Source organism: Sturnus vulgaris, chromosome 1 (genome assembly GCF_052056855.1).
Source record: "Sturnus vulgaris isolate bStuVul1 chromosome 1, bStuVul1.hap1, whole genome shotgun sequence".
In the NCBI taxonomy this organism is placed as follows: domain Eukaryota; kingdom Metazoa; phylum Chordata; class Aves; order Passeriformes; family Sturnidae; genus Sturnus; species Sturnus vulgaris.
In genome coordinates this window covers 31,678,988-31,702,416 of record NC_142243.1, presented here as the reverse complement: position 1 = coordinate 31,702,416, position 23,429 = coordinate 31,678,988, and the positions used below count along the sequence as shown (strand labels likewise).

Sequence of the window (23,429 nt, the reverse complement as noted above, 5' to 3'; positions counted from 1 at the left end):
GTTGTTTTGGTTTGCTTTTCTGAAAAACTAATTAGCCATTTGTAAGATAAATGAACTACTTGTTTAACATCCACTTCATAGTACCTGTGTTAGTAAAGACTTTTGTTAGTTACTTTTGACGTTCCTGGGCCTCTGCTAGGTGAAAAATGTAGCACAATGAAAGGAGAGCCCAGAAGATGTGAACATTTAAAGGACTTATAATTCACTGAAGACTTCCAATGGTAACAAATCAATAAATAAATATGTGACAGGGATTTTTTTCAAAGGATGAAGTTTTTTTGCTTTTTACTGAAAACACTCTTGCTTTCTTTTTAGATAGGAGCCAAATTGGGCATTTGCATTAGGAGATAACAAATGTTTGGAGTGTCTAACACACTTGGGTGCAGCTTAAAAGGAAGAGGGATGAAATTGCTTGGACATTCTTCTGTTCCAGCATTAAAAAATGTCTCAGTCTAGAATACTTTTTAGAACTGTTTAGTTGAAAGTGATATCTTGAAACAGCACCAGTTGTCAGTACGTTCTGATATTAGGTTGTAGCATGTGGTGGTATTTTGAGGAAGAAAATGCGGTTTTGTAGTGATTATGCATTTAAATGTGCTAATACAAAACTGTCTCAAGTGAGATAACGATGTAAACATGGATACCTGTCACAGCTATTTATGTGCCTTTTAAAGTTCAAGCACATCATTCAGAACTGATACTTCATTACAGGAAGGATGCAAATTGTGTGAAAAATGTAAGCTGAAGATAGAATGCAGTTCTGCTGCTAAAGTTTTCTAGAAGGATCTTTCCTGTACTGCTTTTAAAACTGATGACTAGTTTAGCTTGGTGTGGCTTTTTTTGCCTTTATTGTAGATTTTTCAGAGATGATTTTTCCAAAGTGAAGCTATATCTCTCAGAAGTGAAAAGTTCCTCTTTTTTAGAATGGATCAGATTGTCCCAGATTGCTTCTTTAAAAAGAACTCAAATCTCCTAAGATCTTTCAGTTTCAGAACTTACTTTGTGAGGTGAGAAATGTTGACTTTTTTCGTGTTCAGGAGGAAAAGCTTAGAAAAGCAAGCAGGTGTTTTTCTAGCATGGTCTCCCTGGTTGATTTTGCCTCCTTTGCTTCAATAAAGGGAGGAATATAGAATTGGCTTTCTGATTTTTCTGAAAACTTACCGTATTAAAACTTAAGTTGTGACTTAGACAAATAGCAGAACTGAATTCAGTAGTTCAGCTGGCTTTCAAAGTGCCTGCTATTTTTGACAGTATTTTCTAATAGGAGAAAATTAGGAAATCTCGTAATTTCCATACATTGACACATTGTGGTGGTTAACACAATGTTTCATCCTTATAGCAGAAGTAGGTGGTAGCACAAGAAGGCACTTTAAATCCAGGATCACAGTGCAGCCTGATAGCTTCATTGTTTTAAAATCTTTTTTTTACTTACACTGATCTAGCTCAGTGTATTACTTCCAGTTGAGTGTTTTACATCCATTTGTATCAGCTTAACAAATTTGATTCTAAAATTACTCTTGAGGCTTCCCATTTCTGTCTCAAATGTATAAATACATTGAAGCTTCTAGGAGATTTTAATGAGAGTGAGAAAATAAACTGGTTCTATTGTGGACCAAGTTTTTGTAATATTTGGAATTTTAGTGCTATACAGCTCTTCTCACTAGGTGGGTAAAGCTTCTAGCTTCATTTTGTGTATGCTGTTGCAGTTGTAGAATAACAAGACCTTTTGTTCAAGTACTTTGCCTGTGTATTAGAGATATTGAGAGGTATGAAGTATGCGATAACTATTCTATATTTTTTTTTGCCTTTGCCCATATTGCCTTTGCCTTTTTGTCTATATTTTATTGCATTTGAGGCTAGAGGAAGTGAGCCAAAAATGAGGCTAAGCAGCCATTGGAATTTTTCTATTCGCATAGGATGAATGGCTCTACTTTTGTCATCCAAAAGTATGTTAGAGGCATGAAAGTGTGTAGGTGACTTGAGCAGTTATTGTATCAGTCATGCCCTAATAACTAAAATGTAATTTTTATCAGTTGACAGTTTTGGCTAAAGGATTGATCCCGACAAAGTTGCAGATTTTTGTAATGTTTTATTCATTCATGATTGTAACTTGTATTTCAGCTTCTGGAGCCAGTTTGCCATCAGCTCTTTGAGTTTTATCGCAGTGGAGAGGAGCAATTGCTACGGTTTACACTGCAGTTCCTGCCAGAATTGATGTGGTGCTATCTTGCTGTCTCAGCCAGCAGAGATTTGCAGAGCAGTGGATGCATAGAGGCTCTTCTCCTAGGAGTTTATAACTTGGTATGTATTTCAACATTTTGTTTTAGAATTGAAATTATGTGATTGTTTCAGTCTCAGCTCTTCAAATCGGTGTCCATCAAAAATCTCCAACATGAACTTGCATTCTTTGGTCAGTATTTCCTCAGCTCTTTCTGTGGTTCTTGATTTTTTTTATTACTTATTTCTTGATATGGTGATTAAATTCACATTGTGCGTGAGAAGTTTTTGAGGTGCTGCTTTTGAAATTGTTGCTCATATTTTCTGGAGTATTTTGACTATCTGGACTAAAACCATAAAAAAAATTACTTTTAACTAACACTTGACTGCTGAACAACTAGCTTAGCTTTGAGAAATTAAAGGTGTCCATTTTGAAATAACCTTTTTATGAAAATATTCTATTTGTTGCTAAATCTATGTGTTGAAGAACAGAATTAATAAAGAACCCTTAAGAGGACTATATTTTAGTCTTTTTATGGCTATTTTAAAATAGTTAGTGTTTTATTATGTCTGTTGGGTTTCTTGTCTGTGTAGTTTGTTCTGGTTGTTTTAGGAAAGCTTTTTGTGAAGTGAAATAGTGATGAACTTCAAGGCTCTTCATTCTGAAAATCTGGAGAAGGCAGCTGCTATCCATCTCCTCGAAATAATCACAGGTGTCTTCACCAAGCAAGTGAAAATATCTTTTTCACCCAGGAGTCTAATTTAAAAGACCTGAGCCCTTATGTTCTGCTCCTCTTGAGGCAGAGAACAGGCTTCCTGCCTCTTCTGTATGCTTCTGACAAGAAGAACATTCCTGAAAAGCACTTGGTCTTACCTTATGCCTTAAGGCAGTTCACTCCTTCATTATCCATGATGAAGCAATTTAAAATGGTTCATGGATGTGGCTGTAATCACTTGTTTTTCTTCCAGAAGAGAGTACATTTACAGTTAGGCTTGAAACCAGTCTGGTAACATCCTCTCTTAGGTGTGAACAGTTTCTTCCTCAATTAGTAACTTGGCTTTCCATCTCCAGCTGCCTGGGGTCATAAGAATTTCACAGCAAGCTTTTCTAGGAAGCTGTAGATCAGCATGACTTTTGGGAACTTCTTTCCCCATTTTGCTTTAAGACATAACAATGCTTATGGTAAAACAGTGCCACAGTACTCACACTGATTTCTTCCCCACAGTTGGTGCTGCATAAAATTTATAACTGAAACAATCAAGATGGTATTGTTCTCTAGCATGCAGGTTGAAAAGGTAGTAGGTGACCTGCTTAGATACTTATTTTCTCTTTAACCAACTACTTTGTTTTTAAAACCAAGAGGAAATACAAAGCCTAATATAAATATTAATTCCTATGTAAATATGTACAGTGGACTTTTAGAAACGTAACAGGTTCAGTAGGAGTCCTGCAGTTTCTTGCTGAAGGAAAATGAAAAATATTCCTCGGAATAATTTTAAATTGGCTACATTGTGAGGGGTGTGGAATTACTGTGGCTGAACCTTGATATCATGAACTAGTTTGTTCTACCTTCAGCTTAGGGATATACAGTGGTAGTGCATGCAGTTAAAATATTTTGCTTTCCTAGCTGTAGTTTTCAAGGTTTTTTTAATACACTTTGGATCTTGAAATGTACTCCTGAAACTTAATAACAAACCTGATTATAATGAAGAATATAAATATTAATATTTTTAGAATTTAGAAGTTTGGATGTAGCCATTTTCTTTTCGTTTCTCCTATATATTGAGGAACATGTTTTCCTCTTTGATGCAGGAGCAATATTAGAAATTAAAGTATCAATGGTTTATATGGAGAGTGGTAGAGCTGTGCAGCTTTTCAGAAGGAAGAGCTCTGTATGCCCTTTTGATCCTTTTCAGTCTTCCTTTACCACTTCATATTTTATTTTAAGGCTGGAGTTTTAATAATTACTATGTGAAGTTGGACCTTCAGCCTTCCAATGCATGGGTGCTAGGAGACACTGGAACTTCTCTCTAATTATTACTCCTGGATATATGAAGTCAGCTGCTGAAATTTAAGGAGGAGAAAAGTAAAATCTAGTGTGTGGTGTTTGTTTTGGTCAAGTCTGCTTTGGATCTTTAAAAGTTTATTATTTGAAATACTCCAGTGTTCTTCTGTGGTACAAAACCACATCTTGTTTTGCCTTACCATTAGTCTTCTGTTAAATTAGAGAAGTGAGAAGTCTGCCAGCTACTGCTGCGGTGGTATCTTTCAGGCAAGTAGCTTCTCTAAAGCTTTGCAGCCATGCTTCTTTAAATTCCATGAAGAGAGTTACCAGACTTGGGCTTTTGCAAATGCTATGGTCTGCTGCTGTCAAACCATATGAGGCTGCAGTCATTCCACAGCTGTAATATTTCCAAAACAAATTACTTGCAGAGTGATTACTTGATGGTTAATAGTTTTCAGAAGAGAATTGTTGATCGTTAACCTTCACAATTAGCAAATAGTGTGTAATTAAAAAAAGATAATGCGGTTGTAAACATGATGTTTTCTGTTAGTGTTTTTGAGGTGGATTATGTATGCAAATAGATGTGCCCTTGGCTAAGTTATTTGTATTTGAAGAGTTTTCATAAACAAACAAAATGTACTGTGATAGAAAGTAAACAGAGAGATAATTTCTAGCTTGCAGCTTGGATTGTTATAGTATCCCTATCAATCCCTATAATAAATAGTATTTTAACATTTTAGCGTGTCTATTTTCTGTATTACAGTGTAACCATTGATATCTTCTGTCTTTTTCAGGAGATAGTTGACAAAGAAGGACATAGCAAAGTGCTGAGTTTCACAATTCCATCATTGTCCAAACCTTCCGTCTATCATGAAGTAAGTGACACCTACAAAGTGAAATTCCTGACTGAGAAGGGCAGTATGCTTTGGAGGCCTGTTTGTTAAGAACAAAAGTGAAAAGTAGTTTTAATATGTTGTATGATGACATAGAAGCATACTTCTGAGATTTCTGAGTACTGCTAACTGGTCTCTGAGGCCTTTTCAAGGTGGAATAGTCATAATTGCATAGTACTCATGCAGCAACTGTCTTTTTTTTCTTTCCTGAAGCCATATATCTTATCTTGTGTAAAATGAACAGATTACATCTAAACAGTCAGATAACATTAAGCCTGTTGAAAATTTATGTATAAATATGGTGATGCTTACTGCTGTCTATTTTCACTTGCATTATAGCAAGATTTGAGATGGGCATACTCTTAATGACCCTTTTTTCCTTTAGCCTTCCAGCATTGGCTCCATGGCTCTCACTGAAGGAGCTTTGTCACAGCATGGTTTGTCCAGAGTTGTGTACAGTGGACCTCATCCTCAGAGGGAGATGCTGACAGCCCAGAACAGGTGAAATCGTATCATGGGATTTTGCTTGAAAGTCCATAATGGATCTGAACTTCTGATTTTTAACATAGTTGCAGACTGAAGGAGGACAGGTGTATGTTGTGTTCGGTCATGTGCTTTTTTGTTTTTAAACACATGTAAATGTAGATGCAGAAAGATCAGCAAGGCAGGTTACTACATGTAGAGGAAAAGCTTACTCAGTTGTCAGTAGTATTGAAATACAATGACCGATCTGTTCAAATAACTCTTAAAAATTTCCCTGTAAACTTGTTTTCTTTTAAAAAATAACGTTGGTAATGGAATTCTAATGTTTTTTTCAAATCCCAGGTTTGAAGTGCTGACTTTCCTTCTGCTCTGTTACAATGCTGCCTTAAGCTACATGCCTCCAATGTCTCTTCAGTCATTGTGTCAAATTTGTTCAAGGTAATTTCTGCAGGTTGTTTACTCTTAGAATGGCATTTCCAGCTTGAAATGCAGTCAGTTTGGACTTTTTTTTATAAAAACAAGCTTTGAGTTCCCAAAGGCCTCTTTTAAATTTGACTTCTTCTCATAGATGTTTACAGCTGCATTATTTGCTTTTAAAGTATCTCTTATATAACTTCGGGTTGAGATCTCAAAATGGGGAACAATAGCCTGCAGGCTAAGCTTCTCCTGTAAGAGGGGAAGTCAAAGGGAATTGTTTGTTTTTATTAACAGTAGTTGTGGTTGTGTTAACTAAAGAAAACCAGAAGTGTCTTTTAAAAATGTGGTATGTTTTGCATTGTAGGTTTGTTAAATAAATTCAGATGCTGTGCAGGTTGAAACTTTCTTGTAACTATAGCAGGCGTTGAAACAAGAAATACATCCATTTTTATGGATGCATTGAGCATTTCCAAAATCAGCTGTTGCTTCAAAAAACCGAAATAACAATGCCAACACACCCCTCCTGACCTCAAAACAAACAAAAAAAAGCCTACCTCAGCTTTAATTACAGTGACTTTTTTTTTATCAATATCTTTTTTTAAAGAAGAGGAATAGGTAGTAAACATGTTTTTCTCTGGATTTTCCAAAGTGTAGTGTACGTTAAGGGAAAAATTAGAGTGCTCTCCTTAACTCAGGAAACCCAAGAGACTGAGAAGTCAACTGCAGGAACTTTTTTCTAGGATAGTTCTTAGGCTTCTCTCACAACTAAAGCATGATAATAGATGCCTCTAAGATTTCCTTTTCTTCAAAGGAGACAGGAGACTTTGGAGTTTGGAGCACTTGGCAATATTTACAAGAGTAATTACAAGATCTTTGTTAGATAAATTGCTCTAACATATGAGGTAAAAATACTTAGAAGCTAAGGATTGTGGAAAGGAGACTGATGTTGCTTATTCTGCTTAATTAGGTTTTGATTGTATTTGGAATAAATAATTTTTAAAGCATCCAAAAAAATCCCAAGCAGGTTACCAGTAGATGCAAGCAAGTCTTCCTACTTCAAAATGTTGAATGTCTTGATACTGAATTATTTAATGCTATACAATTTAACTTCTTTAATTGTTCTTCATTCCTGACTGGTTTTGTCTTTCGTGTTTATCTGCTTACTGAAAATCTTACCTTGACAGCATTTTAGAATAGACAGCATGTTAGAGTATGGGGAATATGTGTCAGAAGCCCCAAAAATCTTTTGGTGTCTTGTTTAGATGTGGTGAAATCTATATTCTGCTGTTTGGATATATAGAATAACTCCTTTAATTGGTTTGAGCACTGTGGAATTTAGGGGGTTTTCTTCTAGTAAGTCTAACTCAATTTTTCTTGCTTTTTTAAATTGCAAACATGAATTGTAAATGTGAGAATTACAGAACAAAATATTTTGTGCTGATCTCAAGTTGTAAATCCAGATATTTTGCAACTGGGCAGTTATTAAATTTCTCTTCCTAAGAATGTTGTCTTGTATGTCATTCTTGCATTTTTAGAAGAAGTAACTCAGGGCTTCTAAAAACTGATCAGTATTGGTGAAGTATTGAAATTATCTAAACTACAAAGGTGTTTTCACATTATTTATTAATGACAAATGTATGATTTCTTTAGAATTTGTGTGTGTGGATATCCTCGCCAACAAGTGAGAAAGTACAAGGGAGTCAACAGTAGGATTCCAGTTTCATCTGAATTCATGGTGCAAATGCTCACAGGGATCTATTATGCCTTGTAAGTTGTTTTTTTTCTAATATGCAAACGAAACAGGGAAGTGCCAGCCTAATTTGTGTACTTGTTCAGACATGCTACCGTGGAGGCATTTCTTTTTCTGGTGGGCAGATGTTGTGTCTAGCAATAATGTCCTTGGGTTGGATGAAGTTACCTGTGTTGTACTTGGGGAAGATGGCTGGAGCAGCACTTGATAGGTGTAACTGCTGATGGGAAGAAAATACTGTGAAAAGCCTTTTCCAGCCATTGTCTGCCATCCACATTTTTGCATGGTTAGTTTTGACATCAGTCTAGTTAGGGAAAAAGGTTACATTTTTTCTCTGAAATGCTGATGTCATCTACCCTTTGGTAGTCATGTTAATGTGTGAAGCTTAGTAACTGAAATAATTGGAGACTACTAATACAGGAATACTCAAAAGGTGGGGTAATAGTAAAACATCCCATTTATATTTCAGAATATTTCATGATTAGCTGATCAACAGCTAATGAAACAATTTTTAAACTGCTTGCGGTGGCCAATGAAAATAAAACTTTGTCTCCATAGATGCTGCTTCCAAGTTGTCTAATCAGCAGGCTTACTGCTAAAAAACACAAGTAGTTCCAATCCTCTAAACTGAACTCTCAAGAAACACCAGGGCTGTGAAGGTTATGTGACCAAAAAGGTTCATCTGTTGACATAGATGCTTATTATTACATATAATTTTACCTTTGCAGTTATAATGGGGAATGGGATCTGGCTCGTAAAGCTATGGATGACGTTTTGTACAGAGCACAGCTTGAACTGTATCCAGAGCCTCTGCTGGTAGGTATTTTATTTCAACAGCTTGTTGAGTATAATTTTTAGCCTGGGAAATCCTTGCTCTGAGCATGCATGATACAGGATGATACCAGGAGCCTAAATCTGTGTGTGTGCTTGTGCAAGCAGCTCCATCTGTAAGTGCACACACTGCACAGGGCTTTTCACTGTACTTAGTCGTGGTGTCATGTTTTTGCCTTGTGACCAAGCTGTTCTCAGCAGAGCACTTCTAAGTCTTCAGAACCAAGATAATAGTGCAGCAGAACTCTGAAGAAATAGCCACATCTTGAAACTAGAAGCTTTGTTTTAACAAAGTGGCAAGTGTAAGTTCTGAGAGCTAATTGCAGCCAGCATTCTTTATAGAGCATGCAAAGGGTGGTGTGCTTTTTGACCATAAATTGGAATTGTACACAGTATTCTTCTTGAAATAGTAATAACCCCCAACAGAATTCTTCTAAAATTTGGACCTTTGTGATAAGAACTTAAGTGCATCTCTTCTCTTCTAGGTTGCTAATGCAATAAAAGCTTCACTGCCTCAGGGTGCCATGAAATCTAGTAAAGAAGGTGCAAGATGCATTCAGGTTGAAATTACCCCTACTTCATCCAGAATATCAAGAAATGCTGTGACTAGCATGTCTATAAGAGGGCATAGATGGAAAAGGCATGGTAAGAAACACATTTTGCAATGAATTCTTAGCTTTTCCCATGTTTTTAAAATAATATTGAGAATTTTATTATTTCACATATTAATTGCTTATAGTCGTGGAGCAATTTGGAGGTTTTTATTTTCTTGACTGGTGAATGGGAATCAACACAATTCAGATAAAGTACATTCTGTATTTTCCTTAACCATGTTTTAAAAAAAACCCAGCACACCCAAGCCCTTTTTTGTTAAAGGGAGGTGTAGACAATTACCGCTCCCTTAGGAAACAATGTTCCTGCTTTCTCCTGAAAACTAGTTTCTAGTACCTGAAGCACAGTAAATATTTAATAACTTATCCACAGAACCTAATCTGTCTTAAAGTACTTAAATAAAAATTGGATTTAAGGATAAAGGGATAAAATACTATGTTTTGGTGTTGTGATTAAAGCCCACACAACAAGTAAGCCCCATACAGATGCTTACGCACTCCCCACAGTGGGATGAGGAGAGAACTGGAAGAGTAAAACTGAGAAATCTTGTTGAAATAAAGCCAGTTAATGAGATAAAGCAAAAGCTATGCCTGCAAGCAAAACAAAACAGGGAATTCATTCACCATTTCCCATGGGCAGGCAGGAGTTCAGCCATGCCCAGAAAAGCAGAGCTCCATCACACCTAACAGTTACTTGGGAGGACAAACACCAAATATCCCCCCCCTCTTCCTTCTACTTCTCCCAGCTTTGTATACTGAGTATGATGTTACATGGTCTGGGGTACCCCTTGGGTCACTTGGGGGCAGCTGTCCCAGCTGTGTCCCCTCCCAGCTTTTTGTGCACCCCACCCTGCTTGCTAGTGGAGAGGGGTGAGGCGCAGAAAAGGCCTTGGATCTGTGCAAGCACTGCTCAGCAGCAACAAAAATACCCCTGTATCAACAAAATGTCAACACCATTTCCACCCCAAATCCAAAACACAGCCCCATAACAGCTACCGTGAAGAAAATTGTCTCTGCTCCAGCTAAAGCTGTATATTTGGGCAAACTTATATGAGGGCTTCCACAAAGCAGATCACAAGTCTGGGCTGAAAAGTAGGAAAAAATGGTGCCAAATGTACTGCAGAAGTAGCAGTACCAGCAAGAGATTCTGTGAGTCTAAATGTTGTATTTCTCCACCTTTGCCACTTTTAGATGGGGAAGAGCCACTGGAGCAGCAATCAGAATTGGCAGTTGTTCTATTAGGATTGTAATCCTAGTAACAGGCTAAGAGCATGAATGTAGATAAGAGTCCTTTTCTAATAGGGTCACTGAAGATTTTGTACTACCATTAAAGTTTCAGTATGATGTGTACTAATTGAGCTTTTGTAGTATAGGGACAGTTCAGTTAGAAAAATTTTGCTGAGTTACTCATCATAAATTGGCCAAGAGGTGATTCAGGTAAGTGTTGAGAAACACTTGGTGGTAGAACACACTTATGGTAGTTGTATCAATGGTCAGCTGCCAACGGGGGTGAAGGACAGAGAAGAAAGGTAAAATAACCAAATTTCATTTCAATTGATTAAAAACTACTTAAAACTGTCAGACAAACCTGAGGAGCAGAACATTAGTGTCTTTAGTGAGATGGAGTAGCCAGTCGTTACTGACATCTCAAGGCTGCTAAAGACCATTTTTATTTTCTTTCTTCAGCCTTAAAGTTACTAAGCATGGATTATTGACCAGATACAAGAAAATGGTATGATATCTTAGCTTTTAAATGGACAAATGCCCTCTGAAGTTTGGCAGTTTTGTTATCTATTAGTTTTGAGTGGTTTTGATTCTTGTTCAAATGAGATGGTGGAGAGTGACACAGATCAAGGATACTAAGTGCTAGGTCATCCAGAGAAATTGAAAGTATATTAAAATAAACATTCCCTTTGTGTTTACAGGAGACCAAAATGGTACAAAATAATTATTGGATACATCTTTATAAGAATGCAAAATTTTCAGCAAATGCAGAAATAGAGGATTTTCTACAGTTATTGCCTCCTTGCAGAGAGTGTGGCTTGGTGAAGTTCAAGGAAAAACGTGTGGGACAAGTGTCCCCTGCAGCAGATGACAGTAAGGTGAAAGTGAAATGAGAATACCAGTTGAACTCAGAAGTGGAATAGAATGCTATGTTTTATGAGAGTCTTATAAAGTAGGACAAGTTGAAAGAAACAGCAATAATCTAGTAAGTGCAATCCAAGCAAGGAGTGGATCGTCAGTGTTCAGGGATGAAAGATTAAGGACTTTTTCAAAACAGCTCATGCTAACATTTTGTTTGGGTTTCTGTGAAAATGGTCGATTTGTCTTAACAGTACAGGATTTAATTAAGAGGAAGAAAATCACTTGGTGTAAGGTGGGTTGGAGTTGAATATGTGGCAGGTTGTAGGAGTAATTGTAAATTTGAAGGCTATGCAAACATTAGGCTAATTTAGAGTCCAAAGCTGAATCTGTGGTATCTAGCTAAGTGACTGTCAGTTGTGTTGTTTTAAATGGTAAATATTCCATGCATAAATCACTTTGACTAATCTCCTCAAAATTCTCATTATAAAATCCTAACAAAACTCTAGTTTGTGACTTGGACAGCTTTTTTTAAGTCAGAGTCGATGGTCTCCTGTTTCCAAAATTCCAGCTAGCCTAATTCAGTGCCACACAATTCCTGAGGAAAGAAAGATAGATGTGAAATACATCTTCAGGATTGGCATGCAGGAAGAATAACAAAGCTTGTGCTTACACATGCTAGTTCAAATTAAAATGAATACTGGAATTGGAAGAAATTAGATGACAAACCTCATACCTCTTGACCAGTATTCTCTCTCTCACACAGTGTAAGAGGAAAAATATATTTGGGGGACTTTTTTTATTTTCATAATAAAAATTAGTTTAAATGGATTTGGAAGTCAGAGGAGACAGTTGAAAGGTATTTGGTGTTACACATTATGTGGACTAGAACTGATGAAGCAAATTATCTTTTGGAGAAGCAAGGGCAGCAATTTTCAGTTACTAATTATGTGTGTAAAATAAAATAGAATAACCCCAGTGAATCTCATTTCCAGCTGAGAAGCATGGGCTTTATTTTCTTTATGTTTTAAAAAATTAATTTTACTATAAAAGTTTTCAGACATTAGGTCTTGCTAGCCTTTGCTAGAATTCTAGATTGAAGTCAGTTTTGATTAAAGGTTGACTTAACATTGAATCTTCTTGTGATACTTAACCCTCTAATTTGTTCATTAGGAGCAGTTACTTAGAAGGACTTTTTAAACTCGATTAGTTAATGTGACTTTGGACTTCACAGATAGGTACTTTAGAGGTACTAAAAGTGAGGGTGATTGGCAAAATGGATCCATCTAATCACAAATGGGTAGTGTTTATGGAGTGAGCTGATACTAGCTACTACTTAGCAACAAATTATTTAGTGCTATTGGATTGGAGAGCTCTTGTGTCTAGAGGTGTTTGTAAGACAAATACTCTGATGTAACAGACTGAGAAGAGCTGACCAGATATTGGTAAGATGCATAACACAAGAACAAAGATATCAACTAGCAAAGAAGGACAAGAAGTTACTCTTTTCTTCACTGCAGAAATTTACTTTTATATAGTACACAAGGTTTAGAACTAGTCTTTGAATTCTCTCTGTGGAGAGAATTTTTTTTAGAGAGAATGGGGTTTTTTTAACAGTTTTTTCCAGTATTTACTGAAATAATTGTAACTTGCAAGAATCTGAAATTAATGCTAATCTTGCTTTTATGACTAATTAAATATGCTAACACAGTTATGCAGAACCGGCAGCTTGAGCTTGTGGGGGTTAAAATTGAATTACAATCTGAATGGCAGTTTGCCTGTGCAGTCTGAGGTAAATGATCTGGGCAACTGTAATAACGTGGACTATGATTTTGAATTAAGTTTTAGCAGTTAGTAAACATGAAATGCATTTATCAAGGTTGGTTGTACTACTCAAAGCATTCAGAAATGTGACACCAAATACATTTTCCTTCAACTGCTGTGGGTGTATCTATATTAACAATCACAGTCACATAATTATTCATTTTCATCTCTACACTCTTCAGCATTGACTTTGGTTTTCTCTTTTGTTGCATTACCTTGTGCACTGGGTATTAATAGCTCTCTCTCAAAGGCTAGACCCCCAGAGCTGTCCAGCTTGAAAGCAGTATTACCTTCACCATCAAGCACTGTGAAGCTGAAAGTTTGGATGTCCTTAGAAGTTGTAAATAAGGAGGGTATGCTGCTCTGAAGGGCGTGGATTGTGTAGTTTTATCCCTGCCCCAAGACTGTAGATGCTATGGTAGACAGTGTTAATGGCAGTTGAGATACCCAATATCCCATTTTTCCATTAGTTTATTTCTGTAGTCAGTTAAGTTCAGAGAAAGGTATATTTCCTTTGTAGTAATGGTTACTTAGCTGTGGGAATGCAGCAATATTGGATAAAGTGCTGATATCACAGCTGGATGTTACATTTAGTAATGCACACCACCAAATAACAATAACGGGGTATTGCTTTTATACAGAATCTTGTACAAAAAAAAACCCCTTTCTCTGTTTTTCTTCTGTGTACTTTGAGTCTTCTTTCTTTGGAGTTGGATAATTAGTGCTTTTCTGACAGTTAAGCTCTGTTCTGTTCTCTTGTCTCTCTGGGCCAGCAGGAAGGAGTTTCAGAGATTCCATTGGAGAGGCACAAGTTCCTCAGTCCAGTGAAGTTAGAGCACTGAGGCAAATCAGAGCATTGGTCTTCTCACTAACCTTTCTGCTCCTGTGTTTTTAGAAAAAAAAGGCTGTATTTGATGTGGTATCATTATCACAATTGCTTATTTATTGTTATTACTATTGCAGTTCATGGTGCTCTATGTCACCTTTGCTACTGTAAAGAGAAGACTTTTGCAGAAAGTGTTGCTAGAAGTCAATGGTTCTATTTTGAGTTTCCTCCCAAATATTAGGAATTTAATGAGGAATAGCATCAGTTATTAATGCCAATTCCTTTGGATGCTGCAGCTTGTTAAATAGATACTTTGATTGCTCATTGATTAGTTAGAAAGACTTAAGATGATTAGAATTTTCAGGTAAAACAAGGGATAGCTCTTACACCAGGGGACACTGATGTCCATCCCTGTCAGAATAACCTTCTGGCTCAGTTGTGATCAGTGCAGACAGCACAAATGGTAGTTAAAAGCCCAGTGCTGGAGCCACGTAGAAGTACACTGTGCCTACACAAGAGTGTTCAGTGAGGGGACAGGAGGAAGAGGGCATCCCCTTGAGTTAAAGAGCATTAGAGCTGCCACTGTGAAAAATCATCTCATTGCAAATTCCTCTGGTTTTGGACTTCACACTGTCAGTTCAATGTGCTGCCAGCTTCTGTCATGTGCAGCAGCAGACTGGCAGTATAGTTCTGGGTGGTCCTTATGTAACACAGCTCTTTCAGAACAGAGGATTATGAATAAAAGTTAGACTCATTTGAGCTTTATTCTGAGCTCTTGAGCTTTATTTTGAACTGTGCTTTGAGTGCATTTTTAGTCTTGTCAAGTTTCTGTGCCACAGTGCTCTTCTCCACTAGTTTTTCTGGGGTATCCAGAAATATCTTTCTGGTTGAAAACAGTTTTTGAAATGAAGGAAGAAAATGGAAATCAAAGTGTGCTTGAGTTGGCTTAGTAGTTTTACTTAGTTTTCAAACTGACCAAGGTGTTGCATCATGACGTCGTATGTGTAGAATTTCTAGTCCTTAATGATAATATATGAAGTTGATATGCCATCTCATTGTAAAAGTAAGTTTCACTCTAGCATCGTGATACAGAGAGCATAGTCATAAAAGGGAATTATGAACTGTTCTTTGGCTTCTGATAATCTGTTTCATGACCCTCAGAATTTTCAGTTTTGAAAGATCAACTGTGGGCCTTTCCAGTATATGGTGCAGGCCAGTAACTGGAAAATTGAAGACTGCCATTTTAGAAATAAAGCAAAATTCCATACTTGCTATGTTGCTAATTAACAAGAGGTTAATATGTGTACATCTGCTTTAATTTATAATGCTTAAGTCATCTGTATCTGTTGGCTTTTGTTTCATGTTTTGTTTCAGACATTTTTTGTTTTTTTTTTTTTCTTATCCATCTTTAATTCTAGAACAACCAGAGAGTGGTAATGATGCTACTGAATTGGGCAACTTTATCATACCTGAGATTAGTGTCACAAGTGTGGCTGGAGAGAGGACCGGGAATGGGGAAAAGAGCAGAGCTCTAGCAGAGAATGATGTTCAGCATTTACAGGGAGTACAGGAAACAGCTACAGATCCTAGAGCTGACAGCAAAGGCATGCCAGAAATCAGGAGGCAAAAATCTGTAAGAAAAATGATGGAGGATGGAATAAACTCATCTGGCAGAGTACAGTTTTAGCAGAGCACTTGTAGCTGCACTCTAAGGTACCGCTGTTGATTGAAAGGGTCACTGCTGCATGTTTCAAGAATTAAAGTATACAGTTAATATATTTGCATGTGTAATAACACAGTTGCATGTATTGCACACAGCTTTGTCTGTGCCACAGACAATGATGACATACTTACAAGTAGATGTATTTAATCTGGAGAAAATACACTGAGACTCAACATACCTTTGGGTTTATTAAGCATATTTGTGAGTTCGCAAAATCCGGTGATCAATGGTATGAAAAATCCATTAAAATGGATGCTAAAAGTATCTTGCTACATAACTCAGATTTCCCAAATTTTACGTTTCATTATGATCTCCTGTTGTGCTTGAGTTTCCAACTCTTACCACCAGACCTATGATGCAGAAAGTGACCTTTCAGTCTTAAAGCATTCTTGGGTTGCTAAACATGCAGGTGCCATATTGGGTGTCCTGGGGCATTGATCACATACCTTTGTAATTAACAAGCCTTGCCAAATCCTGTAGTGGATCACTTGCTCAAAATAAGATTTACACTTTTTTTTGTTCTGTATGGTACTTTCTAATATCCAAGTTTCTAATTTCCTGCATGAATTAACGTGACTGCATTTTTTTCCTTCAAAATCACAACAAAATGAGATTGGGGGCATGCTTTTTGATGTAGTTAATGCAGCATTACTTGCTGTGACTATTTCCTAATGAACCTTAATTCCAGAATGTCATGGAATAGGTAAGCGTTGTCTTCTTTTCTTCTGTTCTACTGCTTGATGGCTTCATGCTTAAAAATATAAAAATTGAACAATATGTAAAATCAATGAATGTGAGACAGTTGCTAATTTTTTATTTCTGTTTCTACCATGCAGATAATTCTGATTTAGCAATTGAAGAAGAACTGATAGAAGTATCTGAAACCGATGAAGGGTTTTACTCTAGGGCTACTTCTGGTACAAGTCAGTCTGCCCTGTCTAACAGCAGCATCACGAGCAGCAAGAACCTCTTAGGGAAGAGCCAACGAAGGTCTGGAGGAAGCAAACCTGGAGGGAAAGAAAAAGAAGGGGAAACCTGCAGAGAGCATTTATCACGGAAACAAACTCAGAGAGCCATGAGTGAGAATCTAGAGCTTGTCTCTCTGAAGAGACTGACACTGACAACCAGCCAGTCCCTGCCTAAGCCTGGCAGCCATAGCCTGGCCAGAACGACCACTACTGTGTTTAGTAAATCCTTTGAACAGGTCAGCGGTGTCCCAGTTCCAAATAATCGTGGTGGCGTCTCTGGTACAGAGGCAAACAGGTTTTCAGCTTGCAGTCTTCAGGAGGAAAAATTAATATATGGAACAGAAAGAACAGATCTTCCTATTATAAGCAAACATCCTAATCAGCAGCGGCCTCCTAGTATTAGCATAACTCTGTCAACAGATTGATATTAAATTGGCCAGTATAAAAAATAGATTACTGAGACTTTATCCTGATACTGGTACGTTAAGCTCTTAATATGCCATACATTACTTCCTTGAGTCTCAAACCCGTAAATTCTTACTTGGCACATGCTTGACAGTAATAGTGGATAGACAACAGTTGAAATTATTTTGAGTCAACTTCTGTTAGCTTTACAGCTTCATGAAAAGTTTATACCTTCACCAGCTGAACAAGTGTTAATTGGTTGGTTGCCACTGACCAAAGTGTGTGGCTTCTTACAGATGTACAATGTGGGAACAAGGAGAGTGTCTCTCCCAGATTCTACTTTTTGTCTTCCAGTTGGCATAGGCAAAACTGCAAGTACTTAGGGTTTTTTTAGTCTTGCAGTATTGTTATGCAATTTTGGAAGAGCATTGTAAGAACAAACATTGTCTTACATCACTTCAGTGTTTGATGTTCTGGTGGCTTTTGTATTGGTAGTTAGTACACGTAGCAATGTTCATACTTTGTTATGCCTGTGTAAGTCCAATTTTAGATGCATTTTGGTTTACCTGTATGTCTTTAAAACTGGGCCTAAATACAGCAGCATTGCTTGTGGCTGGGAGTTATTATCAATTGCTAGTAGTCACTCTTTTGACATAAAAATTATGTGACAGACTGTTTCTTCAGGATTCTTAAATATCAGTTGCAAAACTATTCACTGAAAAGTCGGTCATCACTATTTTTATTGTCTGTAGGGAAGAGGTGCTTGTGTACCAATGTTATGTGGAAATATGAGCCCTTTGCACTGACTCAAGCAAATCAGGAGTGTGAATGTGCTTAACATGAATTTCATGCTTGAGAGTAAGAGAATACTACCAAAGGATGTGTACTTTCAGTAACTTGCAAGCACAAAGGGAAACTATTATGTAAATATAACTAGCACTGTAATTCCTAGGGTTTTTTATATCTATTATTTTTCTAGTTTGAAATTCTAAACCAGCAACCTGTACAAGGTTTTACCTGACCTTTAATCTTCAGTGAATTTGACAACAGCTTTTATAATGTTAAGGTTTTAATTTAAAATGGACATTAAAACTTCCTATGCAGAAATCTGAAGAAGCAGTTGCTGACAAAACCACTCCAGTAGCAATTATTAGCTGCTGAACAGACAATGTATTATTATGAGTGTAGAAGTAGGATGAAGATCTAAGGCATAGTTGCTTCCAACTGTCCAGATTTCTGCAGCTGTTAATCCACTATTGTCAAGAACATGGTAAAAAAACAAACACTAAAATTCCAGTAGACTTCCCCGTTTTCTTGGAGATAAGTTTAGATACTTTTGACTTAAACTGAAGCACAAGTAACTTTTAAACAGCTAATGTTACTCAGGTCTATAGCAATTAATAAGCTGGTTAATTAATGAAAAGATTAAGTAAGTTGTATAATTGTACTAATAAGACCACAGACTGGATGTGTACATTCCTAAAAATTCACTGAAGTATGCAGAACAACCCCATCAGTCTGGAGGTGTTTGTATTTACCCAAGAGCCTGAATTTAAAGGAATATGCCACAATTTCTCATTGTTCATTTTGTTGTGTGACGTTCTATTCTAGTAATGCAGTACTTCACCTTTTTACAGTGAAGTATTTTCCTAATTTTACATGGAAACATATTCTTAATGGATGAGCTACAGATGTTACCCTGTTTAGTTTTTGAAACTTTTACCAGTGAGAAAAACTGGTTCTTTGAGGTTGTTTTTGTAAATACTTTCTACAGCAGAAAATTTGGCCTCTTTTTTATAGGTTTTTCTGCAATACACATTAGAAAGGACATTTGTTTCACATTGACTAATGCATCTGGCTGCTGGACATAACCACGAGCAACAGCAGGGTGTTAGGCAGCTGATAGTAGGCATTGGCTGTCTCTACACACACTGGCTGTAGAGCTCTTCCTTCCCTTGAAATTTGATCTAGATGCTGCAAAGGAATAACCTGCAGAACTTAACAGCAGTTTCCTCATCTGCTTTTGCAGTGTAGGATCTAAAGAGCACATTAGAAAAAATTTGCAGTAATTTAAATTGACATAAAATTAGAATAGATAAATAAAATTGCAGTTGCCAAATATTTGTTATTATGGTATTAGTTGCGAGGTAGTGTTGAGGGGATAGAATTTCTGAGAATTTCTGCTGGTTTTGCTTTGTTTCATTTAATTCATAATTGTTTGTTACCTTCATGGTAGGCACTCTTTCAAGCTGGGTGTTGGTATAAAAGATGTTTATTATATTGGCAAGATTTTGCTCTAAATAATTAGGATTTCAAATTAGGATCTAAAATGCCATGAAGTGTAGATATGTAACATAATGTTTCCAGTACTCTTGGCCACAAGCCAAATGGTGTTGAAATGTAGTTAGTTTATCCTTTTATTTTATCCAGCTGGTCTGGCTTGAACCCAAGACATAGGCTCATATTGGTACAAGTGAAATAACATAAATCTTCATGCTTTTTTGAGAAAATGATGAAAGATTCTTGGTACTAAAGATTGTTCTGTTCATGCATATGTGGCTTCATATGAACACGTTTGTATTGGTCTCTGGAGTAACTTACCCAGTGATGAGTATGTTTTTGTGAGCTGATATCACAGCTTCATACTGCTTGAGTCTAAAGAATTTCTTTCCTAAGTAACAAAACTTTGAGTTGTGCTTCTTTCTTTTCTTAAAAATTGAAAAGTTAAAAAAAAAGGCACAACAAGAGAGAGTGAGGTCAAAATTATTTGTTGTCCACATATCCATGGTGCAGGATTAGGAGAGGGATGGGAAGAACGATGGGGGAAGTAGGGAAGGAAGCAGATATTTCTAAAATTCTCAGCCTCTGGGGGTTTGAGCATTATCCAATCACTTCAGACTGTCAAATGGAAGGTCTTTGTTATAGAAGTAGATGTCTTCTCACAGTGTAAAGGAAACCTATTAAGACACCACATATTACAGTCTGCCTGGGAGTGGGTAGTTCTGATGAATACCTTCCAAACATACACAGCTGCACCATTCTGCAGGGAAAATGTTATGTAGGAGTGAATCATCTCACATTGTAAAAAGAGAAGTTGTTTCAATGCTGACGTTTATAACTGACCTTACTGTTCCAAATCAGAGGGCACTGTTTCCAAGGGTGGCTTTGAACAGCAACACTTGCAAAACTCATTGAAGCTGAGAAGAATTATTTTTGTTGTGAGAATATGTAACATTTGTGCAAAAAGTGTATGGCCTCTAACCACTTGCTGTAGAGCTGCAATGACTTTTCTGAATGGATTTAAATGTCTTGAATTGCCTTGATTACCTAACAAATTTGAAAGGTACAGAAATAGAGCTATTTTAGCCACACTTCTCTCTAAGGAGGTTTCCTATGAGAAATTCTAGAAATTTCTAACGTAATTGTCCAATACCTTTTGTTGGTGTTTGAGGCTTACAGTGCTGTATATAGATGTATAATATATTGCCTTTTGTATTTGTATAATTCTACTTCTAAGACTAGATGTGCACATTTAATATTCCCTGCATCAGTCTATAAATGCCTGTCTTCACATGAGAACCTGAATTTAAGCAACTGCCACACTTTCATTCTTCAGTTCATTTTGTGACACTGTTTTAGAAACACAGTTTTTCACCTTTTTTGCAGTGAAGTGTTTTCTTCATTGTACATGAAAACTTACATTCCTAATGTATAGGCTACAAAATTGTCTTTTTAGTGTTTAATAATTTTGGCAGTAAAATAAACTTGGGGTTTTTTTGAAGTTGTATGCTTTTGTAAATACTTTGTACAGCAAAAAATTTTTGCCTCTTTACAGACTTTGTTGAAATACACGTTACATAGCAACATATTTGTTCAGTTTTCATTGTACACATCCAAAAGTCATAGTAAGGTTGATGCTGAAGACCCATTTTTTAAAACGTAGGGTCTGCAAATGCAGCCCTGTCAGGAAGGACACCATGGCTGAGAAATGTTGATGGGGGAAAGGCCAGTTCAAGCAGATAAGTTGCAAATTGGCAGAAGTAGATGGTGATTCTGTCACTTAAGCAGCACTGCTTGGGCAGTAGTGGTAGTTTTGGTGGTGTGAATATTAACAGTGGTTTGATGCACAGCCATTATCTGCATTGTGTCCAGGGTAGCTCTGGGGGCTGTTCTTGCTGGTAACAACAGGAGCAAAGGTGGCAGTGAGTACCTTGGCCTTTTCTGTGTCCCCTGTCAGCAGTTCCTCTGCCCCACTCAGCTGTGGTGTGTTACTTTTCCCTAGTCTTCCTGTTGCTGATGATCTTGCTGCTAAATCTTTTTTTTCCATTGCCTTTTACCTTCTTGCCATATTCCACTTCATTTGGGCTTTGTCTTTCCTAACCCCTCCTGTGCATTCTTGGATGGTGCATCTCCCCAGGTTGCCTGCTCTTGCTTCCATCTCTTGTATGCTGCTTTTTCATGTCTACTCAGGAGCTCCTGGTTCGTGCTTCCATGCTCTCTGCCACCTTTGCTTGCTTTTCTGTTGTGGCCATAGACCATTCTTAAACCTGAAAGAGATGGTTCTTGAACATCCTCCAGCTCTTCTGGGAGTTCTTCTCTAGGATAGTCTCCCATGGGCATCTGCAGAGGAATTGCTGTGCAAGGCAAGCTCTGTTCTCTAGGTCCAGGATCATGATCCTGCATTGAGTTGAAGTTTTTTTTCCTTTGTTCTTACTAATGTAGTCTCTGGTGCAATGCTGTAGAAAAACCTGGATGAATGAAAGAGCTGTAGTAGAGGGCAGCAGTGGGAGATCTCACTGCATAGTTTCCTATTTTTCAGATACCAGTCTTTAACTGTGTCTTTTGAATGGACAAAACTCAATTTCCCTTCATTTAAATGGGTGAGAAATGAAATCTGATTCCGAGCATTGGAGTAGGTAAAAGTTTTCCTTTGCAAAAGGTACAAATTAGACTTGATGCTGTCAATTGTCCTGTGTGTAGGATTTGCAATTTCAGTTACAGTGAGTGAAAGGCAGTGCTAAAAATGGTCTTTTATAGGGTCGAATAGCTATTGACTAGTGAAAGACAACATGAATTTCAAGGCCTTTTCTCTTCCCAAAATGTGGTACTCCAAAATACTGCCTGTATTAGAAGGATGAGAATATAGCTGAGAGTCTGCTGGACAATTCACAGGGGAAGGGGCGTGTGAAGGTATTACAAGCAATTAGTAACAAGCTACAGAAATTACATTTGTTCCTACAGACTTCACAGCTGGTTGCCTGCACTGAGCTTGTAATAGTTGTTTTTCATGTTTTATGTTAATCTGGCTCTGTATTAAAGATGACTTCAGTATGGGGGTTTTCTCCCAGCCCACAGCTGCCAGGTAATAAATACACCTGCTAATTCAGGGTAGTGGGAAGAATGTCACTGTGAAACCCTACAAGCCTTTGTGAAACAAGCCTTCATATTGCACGGAGCTCACTTCGTTAACTTGGTTCCTAAAATAAGATTGTGTTTAATCATCTGTTACTCTACATGTGCAGGGACAATACAGAAATGTAATGGCGCGGAAGGACTTGTGGAAGTCAGTCTGAGTCACACAGCACTTCTGACAAGCTGCCTGCTTGTTGTTCTCATCAGGAGTGCTGACTAATACTGGCAGTCCTCCACACAGACTTGCTTGGTCTGGAGTATGGTTTTTGTGCTGTGAGAGGGTACGTTTCAGACGATAAATGTCAACTGCTGCGTCCACAACGCACAACAAAGTAAACGAAGGTGTGTCATGTATTGGCATAAGAAGTCCTTGGTGTGGATACCACAATACAATTTCTGCAATACAATTAGTCACTACTCTCACAGTAAAGAATTTTTCCTTAATACCTAATATAAACTTACTCTCAGTTTGGAACCATTACCCCTTGTCATGTCACTTCGTGCATCATCTTTGATTTCACTGAATGCCACTCATTTAAAAGTTACATATAAAACATAAATGTTATGTATGTGTGTATTTTGCATGTATTGTTTTCAGCTATCAAGGTATGGGGATTGTAGAACTGCCATGGAGACTGCTGGAGCTGGCAAAAGCTTGGACCAGCACTGGTGTCAATGACCTAGGATACCATCTAAACTAGATGTAGCTAGGCACTGAAAGCTTATATAGTCACTCGTATATTTTCCTTGTGGTTTTACTTGCCAGCAGGAAATTGATTTGAATATAAATTATAAAGGCTCTTGAAGTAATTCCTTAAAGATGTTTTCCTTTTTTTAAAATCGCAATACTATTTTTTCCTTTTCCTTTTATAGTTGGTAAAATGCATTTGTGTTTTCATTGTTGTTAATAACCTGCAGTTCAGACTTCATTAATAATTAGGAGGGAATCAGGATAGTATTATATATTATAACATTTTGTGA

At 37.2% G+C, this 23,429-nt stretch overlaps 1 protein-coding gene across 4 annotated transcripts in view; it reads left to right on the top strand.

Annotated features, from left to right (window-relative positions):
* Window positions 1-20,817, top strand: part of HYCC1 (hyccin PI4KA lipid kinase complex subunit 1) — a 42,713-nt gene extending 21,896 nt beyond the window's left edge. For 3 of the 4 annotated variants that reach the window (XM_088162971.1, XM_014894355.2, XM_088162980.1), the window contains exons 4-11: window positions 2,122-2,301; window positions 5,018-5,098; window positions 5,502-5,617; window positions 5,942-6,037; window positions 7,667-7,783; window positions 8,495-8,582; window positions 9,083-9,242; window positions 16,500-20,817. In XM_088162971.1, coding sequence (XP_088019097.1) covers window positions 2,122-2,301; window positions 5,018-5,098; window positions 5,502-5,617; window positions 5,942-6,037; window positions 7,667-7,783; window positions 8,495-8,582; window positions 9,083-9,242; window positions 16,500-17,056 — 1,395 coding nt within the window. In that variant the 3' untranslated portion in view covers window positions 17,057-20,817. Of the gene's footprint in view, window positions 1-2,121; window positions 2,302-5,017; window positions 5,099-5,501; window positions 5,618-5,941; window positions 6,038-7,666; window positions 7,784-8,494; window positions 8,583-9,082; window positions 9,243-15,358; window positions 15,654-16,499 lie in introns of all 4 variants that reach the window. The other variant, XM_014894357.2, reaches the window with a different exon arrangement.
* The last annotated feature ends 2,612 nt before the right edge of the window (window positions 20,818-23,429 follow it).